We start from the raw sequence: 22839 nt of genomic DNA, 5'->3' as shown, positions 1-22839 counted from the left end.
GAGCTCCACTTTAGATTTACATGTGGCAATACATGCAAATGTGTGTACCTACATGTACACACACGTACAATTAGAATTGTGATTTGCATCTGCATGGAATTCATGAGACTGTCTTCACTCGCTTGAGGCACCTGCCCTTGTGAGTCATCAGGGCTGTCCTTGGGGGAAAGCGGGTGAATATTACATCCCCGTCTTGTAGGTGAAGACGTGATGTGTATAGTTGTTCACCAGGTGCCCAAGGAAGAGCCTCAGCGAGAAGCCGTGCTTTTCCACTAGCCTCCTCTCCTTCTTTTATTGTTCCCATCACATTCCAAAATGAAATGAAATCAATTAGAGTATCTGTATAATGTGAAGTTCCATCACTCAACAGAATTTGTGGTCATCAACCGCAACAAAGAAATATTATACACTAACACAATATCCTTCTTCTACAGAGAAATACAATGCCTTTTAACATTTGATAACATTAATCTTGGTAACTTCTTGAAACAAATATCTCCTGGAATGACTGTTCTCCCCATTTCCATGTGTGAAAAATGAAAGCAGGGAGACCTTTATTGACTTGCTCAAGACCTCACAGTAAGGAATTCCCTGGTGGTGCAGTGGTTAGGATTCCACACTGTCACTGCCGAGGGCAGGGGTTCAGTCTCTGGTTGGGGAACTAAGATCCTACAAGCTGCGTGGCGAGGCCAAAAAAAAAAAAAAAAAAAGTAAAGCAGTGTGTTTTTATACAGTGCATGCAGGAGGCGGATAAAGTATTATAAAAACATACAAATCCGTAGGCTTTGCCTGTTTTCGGAGGATTGTAGGTTTTGTTGTGTGGTGAGCACAGAGTGGGGAAAGGCACAGGGGAACGAGCGAGGGGAAGATATGGCAGGGAAGGAGCAGGAAGAGGTCAGCAAAACGTCCTGGGAGGCAGCGAAGCCCTCTGCCTGCAGCTGTGACCTTGGTAACGTGTCCTGTACCTGACGAACTCCTTTCCTGCCACCTTTTCCGTGCCCCCCACTCCTGCTTGAAATCACCTCTCAAAGAAACCACCAGCACCCAAGTCCTGGTCTGTGGCTCTACTGTGGGAACCGGAACTAAGACAATTCCCATACCCTTTCAAAACAGAGTGGATGGAAGGAGAAATGCGGGTGTCAGGGTGCGACACAGGGGAAGTGCTCACTAAATGCCAGCTGCCATTACCTCCACCATCACCTCCACCACTTCCTCCACCATGACTTCCACCATCTCCTCCACCATGACCTTCACCATCATCTCCACCACTTCCTCCACCATGACCTTCACCATCACCTCCACCACTTCCTCCACCATGACTTCCACCATCTCCTCCACCATGACCTTCACCATCACCTCCACCACTTCCTCCACCATGACCTTCACCATTCCCATCATCTCCACCATGACCTTCACCACCACATCCACCATCTCCTCCATCATCTCCTCTGCCATCTCCACCATCCTCTTCACCACCTTCATCACCTCCATCATCTCCTCCACCATCACTGTATGAGGTCACACAGAGATGGTAATGGCAGAGTTGGAATCAGAACCCCAGAATTTCTCCTCCTCTGGTCATTTTATAGAAACACAGGAAATAGACTGTTGATGCTGTTTCTTACTGTGGTTGGACTATAATTTACTATTTGATTAGAGAGGAATTCCAAGTCTGATGGACAGAGAAACAGGGCTGGTCACAAATGGTGCAGCTGCAGAGAAGCCCCAGTTCAAAGTATTTTTTAATAACAGAAATACACCCCTGTACCAGAGCTCTACTTGATCAGTCTGTGAACACTCAGGGCAATCATTTTGCAACATCCTTAAAAGTGTGATGGCTAATTTTCTGCGTCAACTTGGTTAGGCCATGGTACCCAGTGTTTGGTCAAACACCCGTCTGTTTTATAGTAATTATAAATGGAGTACAATCTTTAAAACTTGTGAATCACTATGTTGTACACCTGAAACTTACATAATGAACTATACATCAATGAAAAAAAAGAAAAACAAAAAAACAAAAAACACTCGTCTAGAGAACTCCCTGGTGGTCCAGTGGTTAGGACTCTGCCCTTTCACTGCCGAGGGTGCAGGTTCGATTCCTGGTTGGGGAAGTAAGATCTCACAGGCCGTGTGGTGAGGCCAACCCACCCCTCCCACCCCCCCAAAAAAAAGAACCAATAGTGGTCTAGAAGTTTCTGTGAAGGTGACATTAACAATTAAGTCTGTCAACTTCTCCATAATGTGAGTGGGCCTCATCCAATCCGTTGAAGGTCTTAAGTGAAAAAAAGACTGAAGTCCCCGAGGAAAAGGGAATTCTGCCAGAAGACGGTCTTTGGACTAGAGCTGCAACATCTACTCTTCCCTGAGTCTCCAGGCTTCTGGCCTGCCCTATAGGTTTTGGACTTGCCTCCACAATTCCATAAAAATAAATCTCTCATCCTCTGTCTTAGTCTCTCTCTGTCTCTGTCTCTATACATAACACATCCTATTGGTTCTGTATCTCTGGAGAACCCTAATACACCAAGACTGTAGAAAATGTGAAAAGTGCTATGAAATATTTTTGCAAAATTTCTTTTTTTTTTAGCTGTGTGTCTTTAAAAAATCTATGAGTATAATATATCTATATTATTTACACGAAAAGTATCCTCTAGTATTCCTCAAAGATAAAATGGTGACTGCAGAATGTCCATACCTAAGAAGTAAGAGCACTGGGCCATGTCCTCACCTTTGCCGCATCAGATATGGAATCCCAGTTTCCCCCGGAAAGGGCGTACTTCCCGCTGCTAATCCTTGCCAAGATATCCTCAGGGGTATCATCTGGTCCGTTTGCAAAAGGGGTAAATCTGTGTGATGAGAGAATTTGTGATAATGAGCTTCCATTTTATAATCTAAGATAAAGTTCATTTTGTCTCTTTGTTGTAAAAAGAATAATTTTTTCTTTCCCATCATGCCCCAAATCCAGGATTCATGGTAAAGTGTAATTTATTTCTTACTGCTGTGTCTCTTTTCCTTACTCGGCCAGTGAAGAAAGTTCTGTGGACCCAAGGATGAGCCTTTCTGGACCGTTTCTGGCTTCCCTGGTGACAGTGTGGTACAGTGGTTTGCCTGGTGATGCTGTTTCCATGGTGACAGAGTGGTATATACTGGATGGGAGCCTGGGATTTGAAGTCTGAGAGACCCATGGTCGATCTATTACCAACTCTGGCTTCTCTGACAAATGAATTTTTTGAACCTCAATTGCAAAATGGGCAGAATAATACACTCGCAGGGGTCTTCAGCAGCGGTACGCACAAACACACACAAAATGCAAATGGTTCTTGCCCTACTGTAAGTGTGTGATAGATGTTTATCGTCACCCCTTCACATAAACCAGGGTGGGTCAGTGTAGCCTCCCCAGAAAGGAAATTATATGTAATCCTAACGCACTTCCTTCAGTGGCAGGGTTTGTACTCCTAGTTTATGTATTGACAAAGTAAGCACCAGAAGAATCACAAAGTGTGGCATTGGGGAGAAACTGCAGGGCCTCCTCTGCTATTGCAGCCCTCAGGGCACGGCCCCAGGCTCACCGGGGCTCCCCGCTCCACTGCGACACTAGTCACTGACTGACTAGGAAACACCTCACTGAGGCCACGCCCAAAGCAGGCCATTCTCAGTCGCTCTTGTGATTCACCCGGGAGCAGAACTAGTGAGGGTGAATCTATGACCCGGAGCCTGGGCTGCCTGCCTCTTCGAGACGCTGCTGCTTCCTGGCTCGAGAAGATGTTGGTGAGGAAAGACGCTGTGACCTCTGCAGAGGACGCGTGGTGCAGAGGTGAGAACGTGGACCCGCGGTCAGAGGCTTGGGTTTTTGTTGATGAGCTGAGCTGAGCTGTGGAGCCCCAGTTCCCGAATTCCAGAGACACACTTGAACGACAAGGCATGACTTCCTGCCCTTGCTCTCTGGTTGTCCTGCAGGGGCCTCGGAAGACTGAACTCAAGGCCTGTAGGTAGGGGCCCACACCCGTGCACAGGGACAGGCCCACAAGGGCCAGCAGCCTCGGCAGGGGTTCCCTGAGCGCCGACACCCACGTGAGGGTTTGCGTTACCCCGCCAGCATGGTGTACAGCAGGATCCCCAGACTCCAGATGTCACAAGCCGCGTCATAGCCTTGCCGCTTCAGGACCTGCCAGGGGAAAAGCAGACGCCGGATAAGCACTTGGCAGGGAAAATTCAAGGTCACAGCATGTTGCTGTGATGGATCCATAACCCCGGCGGGGGTCGGGGGGATGGCTGCGGATGCGGGGTGACTTAAGTGGGACTGTCGCTTATCGCCGCAAAGCCAACCCTAATTCCATGCAGTAGGATTCCCCAAAGACCCGCGCACACAGGGAGCCCTGGCTCTTGCCAGGTACACGACAGACTGAAAGGGAAACAGTTAATTTTTAAGGCATAAGAATTTTGGGAGTTCCCTGGTGGCCTAGTGGTTAGGATTCTGGGCTTTCACTGCGGTGGCCCAGGTTCAATCCTTGGTCGGGGAACTGAGATCCTGCAAGCCGTGCGGTGTGGCAAAAACCAAAACCAAACCAAACAAAAACCAAAACAAAACAGAAGAATTTTTTTTTACTCTGGTAAACATAACATTTCCCATCTTTGCCGCTTTTAGGCATACGGTTGAGTGACACTAGGTACCTTCATGTTGCTGGGCAGCTGTCAGCATCACCCGTCCACACAACTCTTTTCCTTTTGCAAAACTGAAGCTCTGTCCCCATGAAACAACAACTGCCCCTCCCCTCCCCCCAGCCCCTGGGAACCACCATTTAACTTTCTGTCTCTATGAATTTGCCAACTCTATGTCCCTCATGTAAGAGGAATCACATAATTGTCCTTTTCTTCCTGGCATATCACACTCAACACAGTGTCCTCAAGGTTCATCCATGTCGTGGCGTAGGACAGGATTTCCCTCTTTTTTAAGGCTAATATTCCACTGTACCGCCCATCCATCGATGGACACTTGGCTTGTTCCCACCTTTTCGCTGCTGTGAACATGGTGGACAGACATGTGTTCTTGCCTCTGCTTTCAACTCTTCTGGGTTTGTACCCAGAGGTGGAGTTGCTTGGCCACCTGGTAATTCTGTGTTTGAGTTTCTGAGGACTAGTTAACACGGGAGAGTGTTCATGTCCCAGGATTACACACTTCAGGGGAGGGCAATCCTCTGATACGTTTACAGTTGAATAACAATAAAGAAAGCAGCACAGGCACTCCGGGTGACTGCAGGTTATTGGACTGACATTGAACGTGAAGTCAGGAGAGCCGTGTTCAATTTCCTTAGACACAAGGGCCGGGATCTTTGTACCTCAGGCGTGGTGCCTGCAGCATGGCAGGTCACCGAGGCGTGTGAACACACCAAGCATTCGGTGTTCAAGCCCTTGCCCATGTTCACTAGCTGAGTGATCTTCAAAGTCCCTTCAATACATGGAGTCTGTTTTTTTTTGAACCTGTGAGGTGTTTGTGGCTAACAGTATCTACCCTGCCCACTCCATGTGGCATAGGAGGATAAAAGCAAAAAATACTGGTAAAAGTGCTCAGTAAATGGTAAAGTAATATACCAACGTAAGGTAGTCTCTAGTCACTAAAACTAATACTATTAACGTTAGTAGTGATCAAATAAGGCAATAATATTGCTCAAATAGAACCAGATTTTCTTAAAGGGGCTACAGGTAGCATCTGGACAGCCTAATGATGGCCCCAGCTGCATATCCATCCGTATCCTGGCAGGCATGTGGACATCTTCCTCGTGGACCACTGGCCGTGGTCACCTTGTGGACCCCACCTGGGTCACCTCTCAGCTCACAGACTGGCCACTAGGGGCCAGCATGCCTCTCTCTTAGGACTTTCTGTACTTGTCACTGCACCCACCAGGGCCACTCTGGAGCAGCTTCACCAACCACCAGAAGGATCCACGCAGAACCTAATGTCTGTTTTCATTCCTGACCTCCCCCCTGCCCCCCACCCCCGCCCCCATCAGCAATGTCAGCCTCTTCTGTTTCCACTCCTGCTCTCACCAGCATCTCAGGTTTGGTTGCTTTTCTAAAAAGCAAGAAAGTGGATTTGTCTTCACAAACACATCAGTGACTTCAGGACCTACCGGAAATGATCCCCAGGAGGCTGAAAAGGGCACAGCACATACGAGATGTGCCGCCGAGGCCTCTGATGCCCTGAGAAGAGGGAGCGGGAGGGAGGGGCCCTCAGGATTCACGTGCATCTCATCCACAAGTCTCGGCGGAAGCCTAACGTTCAGTCGCATAGCACCTGACTCGCTTCTGGGGCTTTGGAAAACAATCTGGAGCAAGAACTCTGGCACCAAGTAAGTCCACGCACATGCACTCTCTCCTGGTGCAGCTGCTGGGTAGATTTCTGATCCCAGGTGACCCACTGGCTCCCCTCCCGGTTGTAGGAGAGACTAACCGTTCTCACCGTAACTCCAAACGGACAGGCAGATTTGATCGAAGTCGTCTAGAGCACAATGACAATTCCACATGCAAACCTCACCTTTACAAATTTTACGAATAGGAAATAAAATGATAAAATAACTGTGTTTGAGCAAAAAAAGACCGAAGCTTCTCACTTCTACCCTCTAGAATTACTGCTGACTCCAATACACCAAACTGTGCAGTGACTTTGAAAGTAGGAAAGGGCCATCTCCCCGCTGGCTCAGTGGTCCTCTCACCTCCGGGGCAACGAAGTTGGCTGTGTAGCAGGGGGTCATCAGCAGCCCATTCTCGGCTCGCAGCTGCTTGGCAAACCCGAAGTCACAGATTCGGATGGATTCGGGGTTTCCAGACTCGTCCATATACAGAATATTGCTCGGCTTCAGGTCCCGGTGAACAACCTGGAGAGGCAGGAGGAATTACGCCTGAGCTGGGGCCCAGGCTGGAGCAGGAGAGAGAAGCGGGGATGCACTCAGGAGATAAGGGCTTATTTGGAGTTGTTTATTCTGGGCAGGTCCTGAGGCAGGAAGCAATCGGCTGGGATGCTCTAATCTCTGTAGGTCCTCCCCGCTCTCTTTCTCTCACACTGACACTCAAAAATCGAGGACCCCGCCTAAGCCCCTTGGATGGTGAGTGAGTATTTGGATGAATAAATAAGTAAGCATGTGTCCAAGATCAGGGAGGCCCGCTGGGGCCATCACACAGGGAGACACTGGTGGTGAGCTCAGTAACATGGATGGAAGATTTCTAAAGATAAACATCTGCTGTGTGATGCCACGTTCCAGCGGGCAGGTGCCGGGCACCCCAGCGGGTGATGCAGACAAGAAGCCTCTGTCATGTGCACACGGCCAGTGGACAGAAACCCGAGAGCTGCATCTGTGCGGAGTGAGGCGCAGGGCGCTCTGAGCACCAAGGATGGGGCCAGCGGTACCTCAGAGCACAGCGGCTATTTAGCTATTTAGGGCACAAAGCGGTTTCTTCTGAAGGGGACAGAGGCCGATTGTAAGAACATGTGTTGTGCCTGCATGTGGCTTGGGGCCCACGTGTCTCATTGTCCTGCTAATACTCAGGGAGAGGACAGAGAAGGGAGATTAAAGGGCCACGGCCGGCAGCCGGCTTACAGCGGCTCCGATGGCCGGGAAACAAAAGACTTCGGTTCCAGGTCTATTGCCCCACCTCGTGCAACAAAAGTCAATCTGCAAAACCATCATCGGAAGGGCTGCTTCTACAGTCTGACCGTCCTGGGAAATGACCATCGTGCGGCCCTGGAGGAATGTCCTGGTCAGACGGGGCTGCATTTTTTTTTTTTTTTTTTTTTCCTTTTTGCTGTATGCGGGCCTCTCACTGTTGTGGCCTCTCCCGTTGCGGAGCACAGGCTCCGGATGCGCAGGCCCAGCGGCCATGGCTCACGGGCCCAGCCGCTCCGCGGCATATGGGATCCTCCCAGACCGGGGCACGAACCCGTATCCCCTGCATCGGCAGGCGGACTCTCAACCACTGCGCCACCAGGGAGGCCCCGGGGCTGCATTTTAAAAGCTGACAGGCACACGTGCACGGCTGGCCAGGGAAGCACTGCTGCTTCCTGGGAGGTGCTGAGAAGGTGGGGGTCCGGGGCTGAGGGCAAGGGGTCTAGAAGCATGGTGCTGGGTTAGAACCCGGTTCTGTGTGCAGCTCTGGGCGCGATACCCAACCCTTCTGTGCTCTGGTCTCCTCATCTGTGAAATGGGTGTGATCCAGAGTCTAGAACTGCCCAGACGAAGGGCTTAGAGCAGCACCTGGAACCCTCAGCGGTCACTGTCATTTTGTCACCATATCCCTTGGCACTGGTGGAGGAATTCAATTCTAAATAGGGCAACTGATGAACATTCCAAGTTTCCCTTTATCAAGCCCAAACTACTTTTTTGCTATACCTGGTCTCGGTGAATTTAATTTCTTGACCTAGCTCCTGGGCACACAGCGTGTGTATCTAAAATCATTCAGACCCAAGAGGGACGGCTGTGATTCACAAGGAAGACGAGGACACCCGAGTTCCCAGCTCCTGAGCCCGTGGACTCCCAGCGCCCCCAGGTCCCGCTCTCCCTCTGTCCTCCTCCCCGCGGGGCTGCCCGGGGGGCGTGGCCTTACCCCCTGGGAGTGGAGGTAGTCCATGGTCTTGGTGACGGTGCACAGCACGTCGCTGGCCTCCCGCTCCGAGAAGTACCTCTGCCGCAGGATGCGGTCCAGCAGCTCCCCGCCCCGCATCAGCTCCATCACCAGGTACACGAACTTCCCGTCGTCGTAGACCTGGGGGTGGGGCAGGAGAGCACACAGGCCTCAGGGACCTCGCGGTCACCCTCGCGGGCCTGCTGGCCACTGGGAAGGAGGGGCCACCCCGGCAGGGGCAGGGGGCGCCGCAGTGCATAGAGCCTGGAGTCCCAGTGCTCCCCTGGGAGCAGACACAAGACTTCTGTAGAAAATGAGTGAGGATTTTCTAGTCATGCCAGACAAGGCTCTTATTGGGAGAAAAAAAAGCTTTAATGACCTGCTGCTGGGCAGGGCATGGCTCAGCAGGGCTGAGAGCTGCATGGATGGATTTAGCTGCAGTGAACCCTGGTACTGCCCCGCCTCCAGGAGAGCGATGTTCAGAGACTGACAACGCGACGCTGGCCCAGCCCCGGGTGGCAGCGTTCTCCAGGGCCGCGCTTTTCAAACCTTACCAAGCAGGGTGACAGGCCGGCCCGGACCCAGCAGGTCTGGGGTTGGTGGGGAGCCTGACCCTGGGGGCCCTCTACGCTGCTGTACCCTGTGCGTGGGACAAGCCCTGGGAGTCCGGGAGGAGAGAAGGTAGGAGGGCTGACCTGCTTTTATTTCAGAAAAGCAGTAGATAAAGAGAGTTTTAGTCATACTAGCGTTAATCTCCTGAACTTAAAAGACAAACCAAACCAACAAGCTCTGGGTCTCCGTCAGGCCAATGGCCCAGCAGAGGGGCCGCCCAAGTGCTGAGAAGAACCAGAGAGAAATGGAGCAAAGCACCTAAAAACAGTGACTTTCTAGCTTCCAAGTCAATGATTTCAGAACAAATCACTAAGACAATCTGGCTGGCACGGAGCTCTATAAAGGATGTGAAGTTGATCTTGTTGTATTTATTTCTGAGTTTATGATCAAATGCTCTGCTTTCCAGAATGTGCCCGGGTGACATCACTCATCCCAAACCCAGCCAGAGCTCTTCGGGAGTTTTCAAATTCGCTGATTTCTGTTTGCGGGTCTTCGCAAACACACGACAAAGGAAACAGCGAGGGGACTGATCTCGTGCAGGGGGGCTGACTGTGACCCACAGGGATGTGGCTGGGCTTCACTTTAAGCTTTGTTCACACAAGGTCTGTTCCACGCTTTCCTCAGAATTGACTTGGCATTTGCAAGGCCTCTTACTCCAGGCATTTGTGGGGCCCGAAGGAAACTGAGGTGGCCCCAGTATTTTGAGGTTTGGGGTTCACGATGCTGGGATCGCTCTGGAGTTGGAGAGGAAGATGAGGCTCTCTCCCCTGCCTGACCCCAGAGGCCCAGCCCTAGGCCCCTGTGGATGCTGCCAGGTGCATCCAACTGGCTCCAGCATGACTGGTCCCTGCTCCCTTCCCCTCTTTCAGGGATGAGGGCCACAGATCGCTCAGTCGGGAAAGCGAAGGAAGCTGGGAGGGGCTCCGGATCTGGAGTCTCAGAGCTGGAGCCCATCTCACGGGCCCCACGCTCTCCGTGACAGCGAGGTGAAACACACCTGGGTGAGAACCCACACCAGCTCTCTCTCCTCTTTCACACGTGCGCATTCTGTGATTTGGGAGTAGTGGGGTGCCATCAATAGGGGCTAATAAGCGGCCCGGCAGGTCGGGCTACCCAGCTTCTGGGGGACCCCGAGGTGTCTGGGCAGCAGCCCCCTCCGGCTCTGAGCTCCTGGGCGCCAGGAACAGCTGGTGAGCCGAGCAGCCAGTGTGCACCAAGTCAACGGTGGCCTCTGGTGCCAGCCGGAGAGACACAAAGCGCGAGCGACACCACTGTTGCACGAAGGCGCTTACGTCTTTGAGGGTGATGATGTTGGGGTGCTGGCCGTACCGCAGGAGGATCTCAATCTCTTCCGAGGGGTCCCTTTTACTCTTATCGATGATCTGAAACAAACAGAGGTGGACGTGAGGCTTCCAGCTGGCGCCTGCGGCTGGGACCCTTTCTGCCCCTCCTCCCCTCTGGCTCAAGCTCAACCAAGATAACCCACAACTGCCTAGAAATTCACGGCAATCCTTGCTTTCCCAATGAGCAGAAGAGACTGACATTAAAAAAAAAGAGAGCACCTGCCTCCAGACACTAATTTTAAGCTATGACGGGGCTGGATGGAGAAGGGTGGGTTTGGGGAGCTCACACAGGCCCCACCGAGAACACAGAAGGTGCTCTTCCGCCACTCGCAGCGCAGGCTCTGGGCTGGCGGCCTGTGCCCCCTGCTCCGTCCAAAGCGGGCTTCCAGCTGCTGTGCGTCTCTCTCCCCGTTTGGTGGTCACACGCCGGCAACAAAGCGAGACCCAGCGTGGTTCTCACCAAGAGACGCCGCGGCGGCGTGCGTGCTGAGACTGCGCTGTGACTTACACATGCGGATGCTGCTTCTGGCTCCTGTCTCCTCCTCCTGGCACGTGTAGCCCAGGGCTTAGGGTGGCAGATAAAATCCTCTTACCCCATGAAAACAGATGGCTTCCAATCACAGGGTGTCATGAATGAAAGCCCACCTAGAGACAGGGGGTCACCTGTTGGTGGATAGTGACTAAAACCTCTGAGGATAGCTTCCTGGGCCCCAGCTCCTGCTTCTTACCGGGATGGAGCTGGCTGGGGAGGGGACCCCACTCAGGCGAAGGCTACAGCACGTGTGTGGGAAACGACACTCAGAAGAGGAGGATCGTTTTTGTGCGTTAGTTTCACTCAAGTTCAAAACATTCGCCACGTGGAGGACGTGCAGTCATTTCACTGCTGGAGTACGAGGGAAGTTCACTTTCACTCTCTACCACGTCCCAGGCTCTGAGTGGAGGCTTGCATGAAACTCACTTTCTTCTTTAGATGAACTAAATGCTCGGGTGGCACAGGACCCAGTGTTGGAGCTCTGCCCGCCCAATGCCCTGAGGCCCCTTCACTGCAGTGCAAGACGGTCGTGGTGCCCGCGCTTCTCTCAGTTTTAAACCCACTGCCAGGCTCTGACGACATCGGCGCCCGGGACCGTGAGCCCCACGACACACGTTGTTCAACAAGGAAAAACCCAAGCTTCCTTTTTTTTTTTTTTAAATAAATTTATTTACTTTTTGTTTATTTTTTGGCTGCGTTGGGTCTTCATTGCTGTGCGCGGGCTTTCTCTAGATGCGGTGAGTGGGGGCTACTCTTCATTGTGGTGCGCGGGCTTCTCATGGCAGTGGCTTCTCTTGTTGCGGAACACGGGCTCTAGGCACGTGGGCTTCAGTAGTTGTGGCACGTGGGCTCAGTAGTTGTTGCTCGTGAGCTCAGTAGTTGCGTCTCGCGGGCTCTAGAGCGCAGGCTCAGTAGCTGTGGCGCACGGGCTTAGTTGCTCCGCGGCATGTGGGCTCTTCCCAGACCAGGGCTCGAACCCGTGCCCCCTGCATTGGCAGGTGGATTCTTACCCACTGCACCACCAGGGAAGTCTCAGCTTCCTTTCTTGACACAGCTTTTCTCCTTTTGTTACTAAAGTTCTATCTAGGACACCAGGATTACTTCTGTTATTGGTAGAAGCCAACACACATGCATCCTTCTAGAGGAGAGTTTTTTAAAGGCTCATTCAGTGGGTGGTGGAGGGGATGCCTTAACATGTGGATGCGTAGGCGGCTGCGGGGAAAATCCTTACACTGCCCGGATCACATGTTGACCAACAGGGTTCTAGGACCGTCTCTGCCCCAGCTGCCTGCCGCGCCATTGAATCCCTGGGCTGCTATCCCTTTGCAATTTGAGAAGGTTAAAATCACTAGTGGTTTTTTAAAAAAGTTAGTGGTAGATTCATTTTTTTTTCAAATAAAATTTCATGATAAAGGAGATGTGTTTTTAGCATAAATCACAATAGAATAGGATGCAAGATAAACAAGAAAGAGGAAGGCTTTTCTCTATGCCGATGGCCCAGAGCAGGGGGAGGAGGGAGCAGGTATGGGACCAGAGGGGCGGCTGCATGAACAGGGGGCTCTACCCTCCTCCCTCCTGTGGCGTCTGCCCCGGCAGAACCGACTGGAAGCCAGAGGGCAGGCAGGGTGGGGTGATGGGGTCCCTAGCGGGCACGGAGGAGAGGGTGGGTGCCTGCCTGGAAGGGAGGCCCCAGTGGAGTGGTGCCGAGCACGGGCTCCTGCACCTGCCCAGCCGGCCGCTACCTTTCCTAGTCTGGGCAACGTGGGACCGACCCACAGAAGCAAGTTCTGTTCAGACCCAGCGTTCTGACCCTGATCGTTGTCAGCAAAGGCTGGCAGCTTTTATCCACAAATCTTTTTCTGGGATTTTTTTGGGAGAAAGGTCAGGAAGAGACACAGAGCAGTGAGGTGTGATGACTGGTCCCTGAGCACAAAGCCCAGGTCTGTGGGGTACAGCAGAGCCTGGGGGTGGGTGGTTTGAGCACATTGTTCCGATGCATCCAGGAAGGCATTTCTTCTCCGTGGGGTCCACTTCTTGGGATTGCTATTGTGGGACTGGCTTCTAGTTCAAGCGAACCCTGGTTAATTAAGTCCCTTATTTTGAGAACAGTATTGTTTTATCATCTTGTTTATACAGAAACACCGAGGGAGGCATTCTCAGCAAACATGTTCACCCGCAAGGCCTCCTCTCTCCATGCCGATGCTCAAATGATGCTGACGGACCATAAGCAGGGAGGAACGGTGGACCTGCCCTCACCTGCAGCAGGGAGCCACCCACAGGTCAGCACCCAACGGGGCTGGCAAACCAGACTCTCACGGGACTGCTGTTGGACAAGCTGTGTATTTCCATAGTCCGTGAAGCAAGTCTGGCCCCAACAAAGGATGGCAGACAACGTGATGCTCCTCAGCAGGTGAAGCGTGCAGGTGGGTGTTGGTACATCCTTATTCCTGGTGGCTGAAGGCGGGGGCAGGATTGGTCCAGGCTTCACTACCATCCACACAGTCTCCTCTCTCCCTTTTGGTCTCTGCGTTTCCCCATCTTCCTCTTCCCCAGCTCTCTCCAGCACAGGCTCCCCTCCTGGACACTGAATGGCGTGGGGCTTCAAGGTGGACAAGAGGTGGCCTGAGCTCACAGGCCGGCCCAACACCCTCCGGAGGCGGGCCTTTCTGCTGACGTGTCGAGAGGATCGATACATTTGACACGAGAGTAGTAGAGCACGGAACCCCTTGTAAAATTCCACAGATACCCTCTCCTGTTCAATTGCTTTAAACAAATGACACAGAGAAAGGACTCCAAGTTTTCCTGCTGGAAAAAATTAAAATTTCCATGCCAATCAGTTTTCCCTCTAAAAATAAGCTCTATTCACGTCAGGCATCTGTCAATTCCATTGCTTTTTCTGGTTGACAAATTACATACACAGTAGGAAAATGAGCCCAGAAACGCGATGTAATTGTCAACGGTCTGCTGTGAATACAAATTGGGGCTCCTTCTGGAGAGAGCCAGCCCAGCTTCAGCCTTGAGTGTGTCAGCCACACTTCACTAGAATTAAGGACTGCATGACACAGACTCTTGTACAATTTCAAGGATCTCGCTTTATTTTTACCTGCTTCTATTGCTACTTTAATAACACAAAAATCTGCTCCTGAAAGGACACGCAGCTGTGCTTCCCTCCAGGAAAACGTGGCCATGGCTGGTGATATCCATCCATCCCTGAGTGAGCGTCTCAGACAAAGTAGGGGGAAAACGTGCAAGTGGAGCTTTGAACGAAGAGGAGCGTGTGTCTGTATGTTGGAAGATAAAACAGGCCAACAGGAAAGGCTACAGCGACAGAAAATCTCCCTTAGTTTCTGATTCTTCAGTGACATTCTCCTTTTTGCTATGGCTTCTGGTTCTGTGATCAGTAAAATCCCTACATGGCTGGATTGTGAGTTCCCTGAGAACAGGTTTGTTTTTGCCTGGAACCTAGCACTGCGTCTGCCTTGGAAAAAGCGTTAATAAAAAATTTGTCAAAACGAATGAAAGGAACTGGTTACTGAACAGGGGAGTCCCTGCAGAATGAAATGCATTCTAGAGACAAGAAATGTTCTTTGGAGCAGCCGTACTGCCCACTTGGACAATAAAAAAGGCAAAGAAAGGGATGAGGTGATTTTGAATTTGAAGAAAAGCTCCTGAGTTGTATTTTTTTCTCTCTCTCTCTCCTTTTTTTTTTTTTGGCTGCACCGCTCAGCTTGTGGGATCTTAGTTCCTCAAGCAGGCACTGAACCCAGGTCCCGGCAGTGAAAGCGCGGAGTCCTAACCACTAGACCACCAGGGAACTCCCGATATTTTTCTCTCTTAAATAACATTGGTTCTCGACACCACCAAGCACCGTAACGGGGGTGTGGAGACAGGAAATGAGCTGCGAAGCATGTCAGGGGTTACAAAAGCCCTAAGGAAGGTACTGAAGGCGAGGACGATGGGGAGGACCACATCGGGGTCAGAGATCAGCACCCAGGCTGGGGAGGAAACTTCTGGGCTCAGAGAAGGGTGTGTCGCCCTTGTGGGAGAGGGCTGGGGACAGAGGAGGGGCCTGAGGAGCTCCAGGAACGGGGCTGTGAGGCCCTGCTGGCCACTGCAAGGATCTGGGCTCCATCTGAGTGAGACGGAAACCACTGCAGAGGGGGGTTTGTGCAAATGGCAGTGTCCAGAATACACACCCGATCGTGTCAAGCCACAAAGACCTAAAACCAAAATAAAAATGAAACCTTGGGCAATTTTTGTAAAGTGAGTAGACAACCTTTCATGAAATAAGAATATTATCTTCTCCTTCCAAGTACACCTCTCCCCTTTGAATCTACTCTATCACAGTTACTTTCTGCAGTTCATCGTTGATTCCATTTCAGTCTTATTTTAAATGACAGGTGCATTAATGCCTTGGCATCTATGCAGCATTATGTCATGCTTATTTCAAAGTCCTATACACTTTCACCTCCTACCACTAGCCTCTGGGGCTGGCTATGAAGACAAAGGTGGACTTGAGCTTCACATCAGACTCCTGAGCTATTTTGTCCCATGGAAATAGTTCCGAGATCTTAGAAAGTAGGGCACATCTGTTCACTGGGATGTGTCTGAGAGAATGTCACGGTTTATCTCATTCAGCCATCCTAGCCCAAGGCAGGTGAACTGGGAGGACACCTCCAGCAGGTGGAGGAGGGCATCAGCATCCTGTCCTCTGAGGCCAGATTCTCCCGGTGGAGGATCCCGGGCAGCCTGACGGTGTTTTGCCACAGCAGAAGGGAGGGACCAAGCCTAGGGACCCAGACTCTGAGTGAACCCACACTACTGAGTCGCTATTCCATGTAGGCACTGCCCTAAAGGTTTTGTTAAGTGGTAGCTAGAATTGGTCTCACTAATTTAGGACCTGCGCATAAACATGCAGCTGAGAGCAAATGCAAAACCAGCAATCCTGTTGCCTGGGAATATACTGGGGTAGGTTGGTTTAAGTATATCGGTTAAGTTTAACTTAAATGCAGTTAATATGATGACAGAATAATTATTGTGCAAAATTAGGTACTTATAAGACAGACATACACTTAAAGCAAAACACAATGGTATTTCCAAGAATGTGAGACCCGCTGTATCCCATACTCTTGAGTTTGGAGGCTGCCCGTTAAGGGCTGGCACTGCCGTCCCCTCAGAAGGACCGCACTTGGATTCCTGCCCCTGCACAGAGGGTGGGAGCCGCTGTGCTCTTGGTCCATTACCTTCCTGCTGCCAGAACAGTGAGCAGAGGCTCAACAGAGAGGGAAACCCTGCTTCATCTCCGGATACCAGCGGCTGGAACTTATCTACAGAAGATACCCCTTTAACTCTATGCTTTCGGCTGGGGTTCCCAACCTCGGCACCCAGACACGTTGGCTGGGTGAGTCTCTGGGGTGTGTGGGCGGGCGTCCTGTGCAGGAGGAAGGGCAGCACCCCGGCCTCTGTACACCACATACCAGGAGCGACTCCGCCCCAGGTGTGACGATCAGAAGGTATCCAGACACTGTCAGCGTCCCCGGGGTGGGGGGCAAAATCACCCCGATACGACGGCCTCAGGCAAAGCCCGTGTACTCGGGCCACAGAGCTACAGTCCCCTGGGGACCTGCTCTATTCCTGTTGCTCTGTACTCAGTGGGGAAGTTCCTGAACCCTCCCCGTAGCTGGATGGAGGCACCAACGGGAATGTCTCTCAAAATGAAACGGACACCGTTTTCCATCCAAGAATTTGCAGAGCTGGGTTTGCAGACTGTGGTGGCCCAGAGAGGTGATGCTAAACTCTAGTGGCTGAATCTCAACGGGGCTTTTGCAGATCCACTCTCAGCCAAGGCACTGAACGGCACCCTTGGCTCCGTGCTATATTCGAGAACACGCTGAGCCGTGCATTTTCTCAGTTCCTCCATCAGTAAGCGGGGTACTGCTGCCCGTCAAGATACAGAGTAGAAAAAAGCCCAAACACATTTCAGCTACGTTCTACCCAGAAAACGCTGGAAAGGGAACAGAATAGTGACCCTAGGTGGGTTACAGCAGTTTGGGTAGCAAACGGGCTCCTTCTAAACACTCTTTGCCACGGCACTCCTGCCAGCTCTTCCATCTTTGAAGGAAATCTGCCCTCGGATGGAGGAACCGACCTGCAGCGAGCAGCTTAAAATGTGCCCCGCAACAGCCCTGGGTCCTGGGGCACTCATCTCACTGGAAAGTCGCTGCTTCTTCCTGTGCTCGGGTAATTCAAGCATCTTCCAGACAATGAATTATGACCCACCAGAGTCTCGGAGAGGATGAGGGAAATCCCTGTAACGTCCACCTGCCCCGTTCACCCGGGGAACTTCAAGCTTTTGTAAAACACAAACAGGACGCCTGCCTCTTTCTTTCTCCATCAGTTGCAACCACAGCTCCTGGCTTTGCTGCCAGAGAGGCCGGGGCTGAAATTCCCCAGAAATTCCCATCGTGGGGTCTGAGCTTTGGGGATTGAGTTATAAGCCACTTGTTGACAAAGCTGATTCAGATGGTGTCTTTTTGTGAAAGCTGGATATGGAAACATAAGACACTATTGCCTTTGTCTGGGGATTTATTTTCAGACACCTCCCAGCATCAGGCTGTTTTCTAGAAAGGCATCAGGGTCAGCGAGCTTGCCAAACACTAGATGGGCTTCTTTGCGCTCAGTGGAAGCCGCAATTGTTTCTAGGACTGCTGCTGGTCACCTGATAAACTGTCTGAAGAAATTCTGCGAGAAATGACACATGCAGAAAGAATTTTAAGATACCTATGCACGCTTATGAAGTATGTGAAATATATTTAAAGTAAAAATGAAATTCTCTCGTCTGAAGCAGGACTAGGGTCTCCTCTCCACCACTGGCTCGTCTGGATACGGGAATGGCATCATCCGAGCTCCCCTACAAACTCTCCCAAGGATAGGGAAAAATAAAATTCCTCAACGATCCAAATCCCGAAATACTTCAGACCCACACGCCAGTGGCTCCAGTGCAGCCTCAAGGCCCCTCTCCCAGGAATTTTAAATCGTGCAACGTTTCCTTCCGTCACCCACTCCTCAGTGTGTTCGAGACACTGGGCAGGCTGATAACCATGGACCCAAAGGACCCACACACTGAGCCTTCCTCCAACGTAAACGTTCTTTTTTGTTTGAGGAATTCAAGATAACCTTGCCCCAAAGCCGCAAATTCCCAACCCAAAACTAAACCAACGGGCCTGCGTTTTTTGGGGCTGGTGACTTTTTTGACAGGGCAGCGCATTTCCTCAGGGCCAGAAGCACTGGGCAGACATCCCAGCAGATACGAGGGTGTACCTGCTTCCACAGAGCGGCCATGAGCCGTGGGTGAGGTGGAACGAGACCATTGCTTCATCGTCACCGTTTTGAACAATCTTCTCAGAGCTTAGGAAAATCACAACGGACGGAATGACTCCCCTTACACGGCTGCCTGCTGGACAGGCTCCATCTGTCCCCAAAAGTTCTTTGAAGAGCAGGGGAGTGTCACGTGCTCCATGTGAGTTTGGGATAAGCCAGGATGGTCTGGTCACCATGACACCACCGGCCGGACCTGGGTCCTCAAGCGCCTGCAGGTCAGCTGAGTGGGTGAGTGGTGGACAGACCAGCTCTCACTCCCTTGGAGGGAGAATGTACAATTCATGCTTTTTACAAAAATTAGATTATGACTTTAGCAGAACGCTTCAGCTTTCATCCACATTTTACGCACCAGGAAACGCAAGAAACTGGTATCTTGGATTTCCAGATCAAATCTTTAATTTAGCAACGATTACAGAAGCCAAAGGCAGGGTGGAGAGAGTGCCAAACTGGGCTGTAGTAGTTATTATTTTCTTATGTATTCATTTATTTATTTAGGCTGCACTGGGTCTTAGTTGCGGCACGCGGGATCTTTTAGTTGTGGCATGCGGGCTTCCTCGTTGCGGCATGCATGTGGGATCTAGTTCCCTGACCAGGGATCAAACCCCGCCCCCTGCACTGGGAGCTCAGAGTCTTACCCACTGGACCACCAGAGAAGTTCCCTGTTACTGTTTTCTGTTCTTGATGATTCAGGGTAAAACTACCAGCTCTGTCCTTAAGGTTTTGCAAATACTACAAAACATTTGATTCTATTTATTTCTTTGATTTCAGTTTCGGTGACTGGAGCTTCCTTTCCTTCTCCTTTCCTCCCCCTCCCTCCTCCTTCCCCTCCTTCCCCAAATGTTCTGCCTGGCCCCCAACCCTATATTTTCCAAAATGCTGAGTGCCCAGAGCTTTTGTTCCAGCGTGTTCTATGTAGAAAGTTACTAAAGGTGGTCGGTACCTACACGTCGGCTGGAGCAGAACATATTCAGGATTTGCAAAATAGTTTTTTAACGGGTGACCTAATATCAAAGCCAACGGAACAGCCCCGCATCAGAGCTTAGAAGAGGCCGAGGGAGAGTGTCTGCGAGGCTGGGCGTGCCCGCCGGGGCCTGGGGCCCGGGCAGCTGCAGATGCGGCCGCCGCGTGCCCCGCTCTTACCTTCACGGCGTACTCGGCGTCTGTGGCCATGTGCACACAGCGCTTGCACACGGAGTAGGCGCCCACCCCGATGTCCTCTTTGACCTCATAGCCATCGGTGAAGCGGGTGTTGTTTCCGTGTAACTGCTGCAGAGAGAGCGGGCGGGCAGAGAGCACGATCAGGGGCCTCTCGTGCAAGGGCACCCAATGTGGTGCAAAGGAGGCTTCAGCCCTTGCACGTGGGGACACGGAGGCCAGGAGATGGTGGCGTCCTCGGACCACAGTCACGGAGCTAGCTGGCAGTGGTTCCAGATCTCAACTCAGCTTCCCCATCTGTCGGGTCAGGACCCTGTTCTCAGACACCCAGCACCCTGTGTCGGCCGACCTGCCTGCTTCCCCCCAAAGGTCCGAGAGAGGTGAGAGGTCAGATGTCCCTGAGACCGGGTGCAGCTCTGACGCTGGTGTCCAGAGCGGTGTCCGGATGCCGACGTCTGATTGGGAATCTGACCCCCTGACCCCCCCTCGCCATCCTCACCCTACTGACTAAGGGCGCAGAGAGAGTCACCCATTGCAGTGGACACTGCCACAGCAAGTGTCCACTTTAGACACGCTGTGTCTCCCTGGAGGCCCCTGGGGAGAGAAACATGGAAGGCCAATGCCATCCACTGTACCCTGACTTGGTTCTTAAAGGAAATGTTGTCATGATTCCCTCTGAGATTCTCTACCTCTGCTCATATTTATACGGTGGAAAACTCCTTATAAAAACAGCACCTTCACTGACCCCCCGAAGACTACATTCCTTGATGGGGATTGGTGCCTACAAACCCAGCCACTCTCTGTGGTGCTGGCTCGGCTCTGCACAGCAGAGATCCCCAAGCATGAGCCCTGCTGGGGCTCCAGCCACAGCCACACCACGATGACATCCTTCTCAGGACTCTTTCTGTCTTGAGGACCAACGTGAAGCACAGCTCAGATCACCGTCTCAATGACCCCAGGGAGGCGGGGGGAGGAGTTCATGAAGGAAGTGCACCCCAACTCGGCTGAGACAGCTCTCAGTCCACGGTCACCTCGGCGAGGCCACCTCCTTGCCCCAACCTGCCGGGGGCGAGCGGAGCCGGGCTCTGCAGGATGCCCTGCACCATGGGGGCTGATTACCTGCACGATGGGGTGAACTGTGGCTTCGTGCGGATCTTGCTGCGAGGGCTCCTGGGCCAGGCTGGAGGCCACGAAGCTGAATCCTCTAAACAGATGGGGAGCGTTGGCGCTGGGGGGGACGCCAGGTGAGTCTGCAGGGGAAACAGCCAGAGAGTCAGCGGCCACGCATGGTGAGGTGTCCCTCTGGGTGTGTGAGGTGTGCGTGCGTGTGTGCATGTGTGTGGTGTGTGTGCATGTGTGAGATGTGTGTGTGCCAGGTGTGTGTGCATCTATGTGACATGTGTGCATGTGTGAGGTGAGATGTGTGTGCCAGGTGTGTGTGCACACATGTGCATCTGTGTGATGTGTGCATGTGTATGTGTCAGGTGTGAGGTGTGTCAGGTTGTGCACGTGTGTTGTTCGGTGTGTGTCAGGTGTGTGCGCATGTGTTTGCTGTGTGTCAGGTGTGAGGTGTGTGTCAGATGTATGTGTCAGGTGTGAGGTGTGTGTGTGTCAGATGTGTGTGTCAGGTGTGTGTGTGTCAGATGTGTGTATGTCAGGTGTGAGGTGTGTGTGTCAGATGTGTGTATGTGTCAGGTGTGAGACATATGTGTCAGGTTGTGCACGTGTGTGTCAGGTGTGCGCGCACGTGTGGTGTGTGTGTGTCAGGTGTGAGGTGTGTGTGTGTGGTGAGTGTGTGTGTTGGAGAATGAAGTAAAACAGAGATTAGACAGGCTGAACCATATGAAACCACACTTTATTCTGGGTGGTGCCAGTGGTTTGATACACGGCAAAAATACCCAGAACAAAAACCTGAGGGTAATCGTTGATCATCACTTACTAGATATTCATTCTCAGTGGCAACCCTCTGCCCTGCGCACTCCAGACCGAGCCCAGAGCCACCAGCAACCTCGGGGTGAGCTGTCACTCCTGGGCCAGGGCAGAGGAGGCCACCCTCTGAGCTTCTCAGGTCAGGAGGAAGCGGGCACAGGGACGCAGGCCCGGGCATTGGTGACTCTTCTGCCCCCCTGCCCCCCCTGCCCCAGGCCTGAGGAGCCCGAGGGCAGCACGCAGGGTACTCTGTTCCCAGGGACCCTCAGGGGGCCCTTCAATCGTGATCCCTCTAAGCTCTGTCGATTTGTGTGAAGGCTTGACTGCTGAGACGGGTCCCAGTTCAAGTGTATCATTAAGGAAAACAAAAGGATAAAAGATTGGTGGAGAGAAAATATTTGCATCATATACAACAGACAAGGGACCAAACTCTCTACTTTGCAAAGAGCTCCCAGAGATCAATGAGAAAAAGGAACATGCCCAGAAGAAAAATGGGGCAGGACTCAGACACCGACTGCTCTCCTACCTGAGAAGGTGCTCAGTCCCTCTAATGGGGGCACGTACACATTTAACCGGGGTAACACTTTGCCTAACAAATTAGCAAAATGTAAAGTAACCAGCTGCATGTAGGTTTGGCTGGGGCTGGACATTGCGGTGGTAGGTGGGAGCCTAAGCTGGCATAATCTTTGCAAGGTAGAAGTGGAGTTATCTACCAAAGTATAAGATACACCTGTCTTTTGAAGAGCAACTCGACTTTTATGAATTTATCCGACAGAATTACTTTCAAAAGTGCTTAGAAATAAATGTAGAAAACGTTTGTCTTGGTGTAGATATATATGATACAATGGCATATTACTCAGCCTTTAAAAAGAATAAAATAGTGCCATTTGCAGCTACATGGTGGACCTAGAGATTATTATACTAAGCGAAGTAAGTCAGAAAGAGAAAGACAAATACCATATGATATCACCTATATGTAGAATCTAAAATACGACACAAATGAACCTATCTACACAACAGAAACAGACTCACAGACATAGAGAACAGACTTACAGTTGCCAAGGGGAAGGGGGGTGGGGAACAGAATTACTGGGAGTTTGGGGTTAGCAGATGCAAACTGTAATACGTAGAATGGATAAACAACAAGGTCCTACTGTAGAGCACAGGGAACTATATTCAATATCCTGTGATAAACCATAATGGAAAAGAACATGAAAAAGAACATATATATATGTATAGCTGAGTAACTTTGCTGTACAGCAGAAATTAACACAACAT

The 22839-nt window shown here is 51.5% G+C and overlaps 1 protein-coding gene across 1 annotated transcript in view; it reads right to left on the bottom strand.

Annotated features, from left to right (window-relative positions):
• The window catches only part of RPS6KA2 (ribosomal protein S6 kinase A2), a 160867-nt gene that overhangs the window by 4437 nt on the left and 133591 nt on the right, over positions 1-22839 (bottom strand). Inside the window, exons 13-19 of the mRNA XM_082634373.1 lie at positions 20752-20882; positions 19618-19743; positions 10515-10604; positions 8593-8751; positions 6708-6869; positions 4086-4162; positions 2726-2843 (exon numbers count right to left, since the gene is read on the bottom strand). Coding sequence (XP_082490499.1) covers positions 2726-2843; positions 4086-4162; positions 6708-6869; positions 8593-8751; positions 10515-10604; positions 19618-19743; positions 20752-20882 — 863 coding nt within the window. The remainder of the gene's footprint in view (positions 1-2725; positions 2844-4085; positions 4163-6707; positions 6870-8592; positions 8752-10514; positions 10605-19617; positions 19744-20751; positions 20883-22839) is intronic.

Source organism: Mesoplodon mirus (genome assembly GCF_964341445.2).
Source record: "Mesoplodon mirus genome assembly, chromosome: 10".
Lineage (NCBI taxonomy): Eukaryota > Metazoa > Chordata > Mammalia > Artiodactyla > Ziphiidae > Mesoplodon > Mesoplodon mirus.
The sequence above is the reverse complement of the archived record's forward strand: the minus strand, read 5'-3'. Positions and strand labels throughout refer to the sequence as shown.